The 9,834-nt window shown below is 43.0% G+C and overlaps 1 protein-coding gene across 1 annotated transcript; it reads right to left on the bottom strand.

Annotated features, from left to right (window-relative positions):
- Positions 1-7,943: 7,943 nt before the first annotated feature.
- Positions 7,944-8,906, bottom strand: LOC138356837 (uncharacterized). Its single transcript, XM_069313177.1, has one exon. It carries the CDS (start codon positions 8,904-8,906, stop codon positions 7,944-7,946), a length of 963 nt encoding a protein of 320 aa, XP_069169278.1.
- Between the last annotated feature and the right edge of the window lie 928 nt (positions 8,907-9,834).

The following is a 9,834-nucleotide window of genomic DNA, read 5'->3' as shown; positions in this document are numbered from 1 at the left end:
GGTGACGAAAAGAAGGTGGTATGTTTCCGTCACATACACGTTCAAAACAAACAAACACTCACACACATATGACCATGAACAGCATAAAGAATGTATGTAAGCCTAATGGGACCCTTGACTTGTTAAGGGTCTATACTGGACCCCTTAACTTGTTAGGAGGTCCAGTACAGACCCCCTAACAAATCACGACTTGTCAGGGGACGAGGACAGGCCGAGGATAAGGGGCCCATTTCAACATGATAGAAGCACATGTTAGGACCCCCGGTTATAAGCACACAAGGGTAATATATAAGATGCCGAAGTTTTCTACAATATCCACATTCAAGAGGTCTAAATTGGTGAGGGTAAACTGAAGTAAATCATCTTCACAACGTCGGAAAAATATAAGGGAGAGGAGACATGTTCGGGACGTACATGATTCTCGCTTGAGATTGACGAGGTAGATAGAAGATGTGTTTAAGTTTAGCAACGAGAGAATTGAGATGTGGTTTTAAATTGGCTTCCCAGCTGAATCTCTCAAGAGCCGAGGTGTTTGAGAGACACATTTAGACACATTTAGACTATGTCTCTTGAGAGACATAGACACATTTAGGAGAGTATATAGTCACTCGACTGTTGAGAGGCGAAGCTAGGCATCAAGGGGTTAACCTTCGACAACACCTATTCACAAATACACAGCTGTTTCGATGACCAGACCACACACTAGAAGGTGAAGGGACGACGACGTTTCGGTCCGTCCTGGACCATTCTCACAATCGACTTGAGAATGGTCCAGGACGGACCGAAACGTGGTCGTCCCTTCACCTTCTAGTGTGTGGTCTGGTCAACATACTTTAGCCACGTTATTGTGACTCCTCGCCTGCACACAGCTGTTTCACCTGCCTTTTGTAGTTGATAGATTATTATTGCATTTATTAACCGCAGAGAGTATTACTCTTTATGGTTATTGGGTTCACAGCCCGTCACGAGTCAGGCTACAGTTAATCCCTTCACCGTGGACTGATGCATGCACACACCAGTTTATTGATTGGTGCAGTCAACAGTGTCCTGATGTATACACGGCAGTTAAATGATGGCAAAATAAATCTACATTATTCTTATATATATATATATATATATATATATATATATATATATATATATATATATATATATATATATATATATATATTCACTACATGCACATGCTTGGTAGATTAAATTAACAGTAGAGTGATGTATGCATAGGTAGTACTAAGGCCCGTGTTGCTTAATGCTTTTAAGCAAAAAAATAAATAAATAGTTTTTAAGCTAAATTATTTTTGTTTAAATTAATGTTTTAGCAACCCCCTCCCCCCCCCCCCTTCTAAGATATATTGGAAACATTTACAGAAATACGTGAGTGGTGTTCCAACTTGTCATTCTACATAGAACGTCGTATTTCGCTCGTATGCGTTACATAAGGCCAAAAAATTGTCGTACTAGAAAATGGAAGCGGCTGGCGAAAGTGACGTACTGTCCCGTTTTCTGTTTTGGGTCCTCAGGTAGGTTAGGAGAGACTACTTTAAATTGACTGTTTTCTTGACGTTGTGAAAACCTTTGGCGGTCGGACTGGGTGAACAGAAACTTCAGGGGCCAGATTCACGAAAGCACTTACGCAAGCACCTACGAACCTGTACATCTTTTCTCAATCTTTGGCGGCTTTGTTTCCAATTATTAAACAGTTAACTGAGCTCCGAAGCACCAGGAGGCTGTTTATAACAGTAACAACAGTTGAATGGCAAGTTTTCATGCTTGTAAACTGTTTAATAAATGTAACCAAAGCCGTCAAAGATCGAAGAAAGATGTACACGTTCGTAAGTACTTGCCTAAGTGCTTTCGTGAATCTGGCCCCAGGTTCATTCCTGGCCATTGTGCTGTAGTGTAACTCCGTGAGCTTGAACTCTGTTTATTAGGATCTTTAACCACTTCATATAGTCTAGGGTAGTTGCACTAATGCACATATAACTCATGTATTAATAAAAAAATTAATTACAATGATTAGCGCCACGATATACTCTCAAAGGTCCAACTTGTTAGCATTTTTGATATCAGAAATTAAAATCTAAAAGCCAAAACTTATGCCATGCTGAGCTAATTTGGTCATTTTGACCTCGTGGTTATTTTGAGGTCGACCAGGCCTCCACCCCCAGGAAGCAGCCCGTGACAGCTGACTAACACCCAGGTACCTATTTTCTGCTAGGTAACAGGGCCATCAGGGTGAAAGAAACTCTGCCCATCGTTTCTCGATGGGCAGAAGAAGCGGAAAAGAAACAGGGAAAAAGGAGGAAACCCCACCTCCATTTATAACTTTGACCCAAATATCACAGTAACAAAGTTATCGCGAATAACCGAACTCAATTACGGGGCTCACCATAGCCCGTGCTACATGGCCATTTCGTTCTGAGTAGCTAAATCTAAACAGCAACAACAACAACAGCCCTCACCTCACACCTGCCTTGAGACCCACACGCGGGACCATACCGCCAAAATCCTGAAGAATGGGACAATGGGGAATAAATATAAGTGAGGGTGTACATGAATGGACGCCGGCACAACACCGCGCCGGCTCCCGGTAACGGAAGCCGGAGTTTGGACCCCGGGCCCCGTCCAGAGTCCCGTCCAGAGTCCCGTCTGGACCCCTTGGGCTAGACGGTAGAGCAGCGGTCTGACTTCATACAGGTCAGCGTTCAATCCCCCGACCGTCTAAGCGGCTGGGCATCATTCCTTCCCCCCCCGTCCTATCTCAAATCCTTATCCCTTCCAAGTGCTATATAGTCGTAATGGCTTGCCGCTTTACTTCTTCCCGTGCGGAGCCCAGAGTGACTAGGGGGCGTTCGTATGCGTTCGTACGTCCGCTACGTTCGTGTGTAGATCCGTCTTGTCTGAAAAGATCCGTCGTGTCTGAAAAGATCCGTCTTGTCTGAAAAGATCCGTCGTGTCTGAAAAGATCCGTCGTGTCTTAAAAGATCCGTCGTGTCTTAAAAGATCCGTCGTGTCTTAAAAGATCCGTCGTGTCTTAAAAGATCCGTCGTGTCTTAAAAGATCCGTCGTGTCTTAAAAGATCCGTCGTGTCTGAAAAGATCCGTCGTGTCTGAAAAGATCCGTCGTGTCTTAAAAGATCCGTCGTGAATGCAATACCCATTATTTACTCAGCCCGTTCTTACCATTCGCCATTCCATATAAAAGTACATCTGGTTTGCCTAACCAAACCTTATCACCATAACCCACCTTATGTGTTGCAGCTGATGAAACGTCAGTATTGAGGCGCGTCCATTTTTGCTAATGTCGCATTTTTAACGGACTGAACGAATCCGTAATAAATGCGGCGTGTTAAATTCGTGGATAGGTTGCTCAATCCAATACGAGTTGGTTTGAGCAACCCGTTGATTGCAATGCATGCATTGAATGCAGTGCAATCAGTGAAATTGATTGCATTCACGCTACCTTAATGTTCATTAAGTCTTGGAAGAATCGGTTAGAATGCAACTGCAGTCAATCTTCTTAATAATATAGTTATCTTGAGATCTTATCTTGAGATGATTTCGGGGCTTTTTAGTGTCCCGCGGCCCGGTCCTCGACCAGGCCTCCACCCCCCAGGAAGCAGCCCGTGACAGCTGACTAACACCCAGGTACCTATTTTACTGCTAGGTAACAGGGCATAGGGTGAAAGAAACTCTGCCCATTGTTTCTCGCCGGCGCCTGGGATCGAACCCAGGACCACAGGATCACAAGTACAGCGTGCTGTCCGCTCGGCCGACTGGCTCGTGCAGTGCATATAAATATGTACAATGAATACACAATAGCGGGACTCATCTCTTGAGACAATGTTTGGAGCAAGGCGGTGGGATCGAAGCCTCGTCTGGAGAGACGCAGAATACTGTCTCGATCTCATTGTCCCGCTGCAAAGATTTTCTCATAGTACACACAACGATGTGTCTAGTGGCGCCTAGTGGATGAGTGGACAGCGCTCTGTACGCGGAGATCTAGGGACCCGGGATCGATCCCGGGCCATGGGATCCCTGTTACCTAGCAGTAAATAGGTACCTGGGAGTTAGGCAGCTGCTACGGGTTGCTTCCTGGGTGTGTGTGTTACTCTCCTGGGGGGCGCCAGTGGGTACTAGAGTTAGGAAAAAGACCTCAAGCCAGATTCACGAAGCGGTTACGCAAGTCCGTACGAACGTGTACATCTTTCCTCAATCTTTGACGGCTTTGGTTACATTTATTAAACAATTTATAAGCATGAAAACTTGCCAATCAACTGTTGTTATTGTTATAAACAGCCTCCTGGTGCTTCGGAGCTCATTAACTGTTTAATAATTGGAAACAAAGCCGCCAAAGATTGAGAAAAGATGTACAGGTTCGTAAGTACTTGCGTAACTGCTTCGTGAATCTGGCCCGGGTTATTTTCTTGGCGAGCTGGCTCTAGTCCTTGTTTAAATGTGAATTTTTTTAGGGATTTGGGGATTTTTTAGGGAAATTAGGGATTTTTGATAATATGTGCGGACTGTGAAGAAGGAACGGTGGATTAATTGACAAGGTAGATAGAGAAGATACTATCACCGTAGCCTTTGAAACTACGGTGAAGCAGTGAGAGCTTCCGATGAAACAGTAAAGAATATTTCAATGTCTTTGTTTATTATGCACCCCATACCCATCCCGTGGACGGTGGTGTAAAGGATTACAGAGGCACATAAGCGGTTCAGGAACTGAACCCTCTAGTTCGTTTAGCTAAGCAACACACACAGAGATCACACTAACGTGATGCATCAAATGAACAAATCCACAAGGGCCGTGACGAGGATTCGAACCTACGTCCGGGAGCATCCCAGACACTGCTTTAATCGACTGAGCTACGACAGGGTTAAAAGGGTTGAAACCGAAGTTCTACTGAAGTTCAGTAGAACTTCAGTTTCAACTCTACTGAAGTTCAGTTGAACTTCGGTTTCAACTCTTTTAACCCTGTCGTAGCTCAGTCGATTAAGGCAGTGTCTGGGATGCTCCCGGACGCAGGTTCGAATCCTCGTCACGGCCCTTGTGGATTTGTTCTTTAGCTAAGCAAATAAAAAATTTTGACACTGGAAGAATAGGCCTAGAAATGCTTGAGTTCAGTATTTAACTTGATTTTTCCGGTCTATTATAAGTAAATAGTGGAAAATTTCACTATCTAATTGTCCATTACGTCATTATATGTACGATTGTTCACATAGTTACAAAAAGTACTATCTAAGCAGTAGGATGGGGACTACATCGAAGATGGCCGGAGTAGAGCCTATTCTACGCTAACAAATTTCAATACCGCGTTGCAGTATATGGCTGGAGTAAGCACAACTGTTCGTAAACATTCGTGAGACAGAAATTAGAACATGCAGCAGTTGTGTCCGTGTGTCGGGATGCGCAGCAATAGACTGGAAAAGGATACAAAAGGCATTCTGCTAAATGGTCTCCGGAACTAAAGCAAAAAACAATAGCCATGTGAGCCATTAAACGTCAAATATATCAAAGCCACAAGATAGAAGGAAATAGAGGCGATAAGAAGAACACGAAAAGTATCAAGAACTCTTCATCAGGAACAAAAGAGTAACAGGACTTAGGAACATAAGAACATAAGAACAAAGGTAACTGCAGAAGGCCTATTGGCCCATACGAGGCAGCTCCTATCTATAACCTCCCAATCCCTCTCATATAGATGTCCAACCCACGCTTGAATCCTCATCATTTGGTCCGGGAGACATCTCCCGTCACGCAGGGTGCAGTTGCGCCTCCACAGATCTCCAGTATCATCTTTTGATACTGGTAATGGCTCAAAAGGGCCACCACTTACGGGCTATTCATGCCCGTGCCACCTTTTGGGTGGCTTAATCTTCATCAATCAATCAATCAATCAATGACAACGATGGCTAGGGGAAGACAGGACATGATACAACCCGCTCTACATCTCATTTTGACGTATCATTTCCCTAAGGTCAAAAACCTGATGTTCTGAAAGCAGTAGGGGGCTTGAGAAATGGACGTGATGTCCCCCGTTTTCTGTTCGGGAGTCCTCGCGAAGGTTACGTTCGGGTAATTCAATGCAACAGTTTAGTGACGCTGCGAGCGTTGGGGAGAAGAGGCTGGTTAATGAGTTGTTTTCATCCTGTGACAACACTTTAGGTAATCACACACACGCGCACACACACACACACACACACACACACACACACACAGAAACCTGTACACCGGTTAATTGACGGTTGAGAGGCGGGACCAAAGAGCCAGAGCTCAACCCCCGCAAGCACAATTAAGTGAGTACACAACACACACACACTCTCTCTCTCTCTCTCTCTCTCTCTCTCTCTCTCTCTCTCTCTCTCTCTCTCTCTCTCTCTCTCTCTCTCTCTCTCTCTCTCTCTCTCTCTCTCTCTCTCTCTCTCTCCCGTACATGATACACACAAAGCCTTGACACTATTCATCTGGTGAATAAGGCAGCAGCTCCTTGACGGACATTAAGTCCTCAATAGCCAGGTGACCGCCAAAGGGACGCTTACCAGTAAATTTTCCATACCGGAAGTTGGCGCCTAAATATTGAGGCCAGCACCACTATACATTAGCCTAAAGGACGGTGGCTGACACCTGTGGGGGAGTGGCTGGGATAGGTCTTTCCCTGGGATAGGTGGGATGGAGGACGGAGAGACGTAGGGAGGATAGGTACAGAGTAGGTAAGGTTGTGGAGCATATAGCTACACACAGAAATCACAATTGAGTGATGCATGAAATGAACAAATCCACAAAGGGGGGAGTAAGTTCAGTAGAACGTCGGTTTCAACTCCTTTCGACCATGTCGTAGTTCAGTCGATTAAGGCAGCATCTGGGATGCTCTCGGACGCAGGTTCGAATCCTCGTCACGGCCCTTGTGGATTTGTTCAGCATATAGCTGTATCATTTCTACTAGTGCCCCCCCCCCCCGTTTACGGGGTCACCATAGCCCGTGCTACATGAACACTTCGTTCTGAGTAGCTAAATCTAAAACAACAACAAAATACTAGTGCCCCCCCTCTGCCCCCTACATGAAGGGGGGCAGAGCCCCCCCCGTTCCCTAGATTTACCACTTCGTAAAACCAACACTTTTGCCTGACCAGAAGCGTACGAACCCAGGCAACCCACCTAACCTCTTGAGACTGATTCTTAGAAAACATCAAAATATTACGGTGCCTAAATTTTGTCATAATACCATGGACTTGTTAACGAGATGGTCGAATCCGTAACAAAAGCGACGTATAAGATGAGGACGGGTTAGGCTGTAGGTTTCCGAGTAGCCGAAGGTGGAAGTGCATTATATATGGCGAGGACACTGTACGGTACAAGCGAGTACGCTATACGGTACAGGGGAGGATACTATACGGTACAGGCGAGTACGCTATACGGTACAGGGGAGGACATTATACGGTACAGGGGAGTACACTATACGGTACAGGGGAGGACACTATACGGTACAGGGGAGTACACTATACGGTACAGGGGAGGACATTATACGGTACAGGGGAGTACACTATACGGTATAGGGCAGGACATTATACGGTACAGGGGAGTACGCTATACGGTACAGGGGAGGACATTATACGGTACAGGGGAGTACACTATACGGTATAGGGCAGGACATTATACGGTACAGGGGAGTACGCTATACGGTACAGGGGAGGACATTATACGGTACAGGGGAAGACATTATACGGTACAAGCAAAGACACTAACTCCTAACAATCCAGTGATCTCTTGTCTATAAATTCACAGGTAATTTATCCCACAATTCAACAAGTCTTTCCGAACCAGTATTTACCCAGGTCTTTTCTGACTCTTTAACATATCCAATTTGTGTTCATTGTTTCGTGTTCTATTTTATGTTGGTATATTTAGGACCCTCGTAATGATATTCCTTATCAAACTCATCATCCATGTGAATTATTTAATCCTGTCTTCCTCCACATCTTACTCATCATCTTACTCATCATCTTACTCATCATCTTACTCATCATCTTACTCATCATCTTACTCATCATCTTACTCATCATCTTACTCATCATCTTACTCATCATCTTACTCATCATCTTACTCATCATCTTACTCATCATCTTACTCATCATCTTACTCATCATCTTACTCATCATCTTCCTCCACATCTTACTCATCATCTTACTCATCATCTTACTCATCATCTTACTCATCATCTTACTCATCATCTTACTCATCATCTTCCTCCACATCTTACTCATCATCTTACTCATCATCTTACTCATCATCTTACTCGTCATCTTACTCATCATCTTACTCATCATCTTCCTCCACATCTTCCTCCACATCTTACTCATCATCTTACTCATCATCTTACTCATCATCTTACTCATCATCTTACTCATCATCTTACTCATCATCTTTCTCCACATCTTACTCATCATCTTCCTCATCATCTTACTCATCATCTTACTCATCATCTTACTCATCATCTTACTCATCATCTTACTCATCATCTTACTCATCATCTTACTCATCATCTTACTCATCATCTTACTCATCATCTTACTCATCATCTTACTCATCATCTTACTCATCATCTTCCTCCACATCTTACTCATCATCTTACTCATCATCTTACTCATCATCTTCCTCCACATCTTACTCATCATCTTACTCATCATCTTACTCATCATCTTACTCATCATCTTCCTCCACATCTTACTCATCATCTTCCTCATCATCTTACTCATCATCTTCCTCCACATCTTACTCATCATCTTCCTCATCATCTTACTCATCATCTTACTCATCATCTTACTCATCATCTTACTCATCATCTTACTCATCATCTTACTCATCATCTTACTCATCATCTTACTCATCATCTTCCTCCACATCTTACTCATCATCTTACTCTGCAAATGACATTCTCTTCAGATCAGAGGATTCCAATTCCTGGGATTAATTTGACAATCTTTACATTTCCTGAAGAATTAATGTTCATTTTCTAGATAAAGTTGAGGAGTTACGTGAGAGATTACAGTCACTACTTCTCTATGGTTTCTTGTATTTATTTCTAACATTTATACACTGGATTTTTTTTTTTATAGCTTGTCCCTACTAATCCTGACATCCGGATTTGTTTGGCATTCAGACTTGATAATTCCAGCTTTGTCCGGGGTGATATCTGGTAACTCTATTATCACTACGGTGGATGAGAATGTGCGCGCGTCTGTACTCAATGTCATCTGACTTGTTAGGCTACATTGTTTATCCTTGTATATATATATATATATATATATATATATATATATATATATATATATATATATATATATATATATATATATATATATATATATAGGTAATTATCAAAAGATGGCATAAAGCCGGTTTCTGCATTGATACACTTTCAATTCGACATATAATATGCATTTTCTATATTTTGTAGCAAAACTAACTTAATCTAAATAGCCCAAGTATCCCTATGTAAAGGGGGTACTCAAGTAAAAATCAGCCGCTGTTAAATAATGTATTAAGCAATCTTAGAAATATGTTAATTTCATGATATCAAAATTTCCGCAAATATAAAGATTCGTTAAATAACGAAACATGAAATTATGATGAAATTTGGAAGCGGGTACCCCAAAAAAAGTTGATTGCGGGATATAGTTCTATTAAAAAAAAAGGAGTGGGGGGGGGTGGGGGGTGGACAAGGATGAAAGGAAGATAAATGAACCGAAAATGGAATAGCAAGGTTGAGAGCGCGGGAAATGTTGGCCAATCTGGCCGGTCATCGGAATCAGGTGTGATATGTGCAGGGTG

Source organism: Procambarus clarkii, chromosome 74 (genome assembly GCF_040958095.1).
Source record: "Procambarus clarkii isolate CNS0578487 chromosome 74, FALCON_Pclarkii_2.0, whole genome shotgun sequence".
In the NCBI taxonomy this organism is placed as follows: Eukaryota; Metazoa; Arthropoda; class Malacostraca; order Decapoda; family Cambaridae; genus Procambarus; species Procambarus clarkii.
Note: the sequence above shows the minus strand (reverse complement) of the source record. Positions and strands in the feature narration are given on the sequence as shown.

Bases quoted from the DNA above. Each gene is read 5' to 3' on its own strand.
- LOC138356837 (XM_069313177.1), bottom strand. From the start codon at position 8,906: ATGTGGAGGAAGATGATGAGTAAGATGATGAGTAAGATGATGAGTAAG.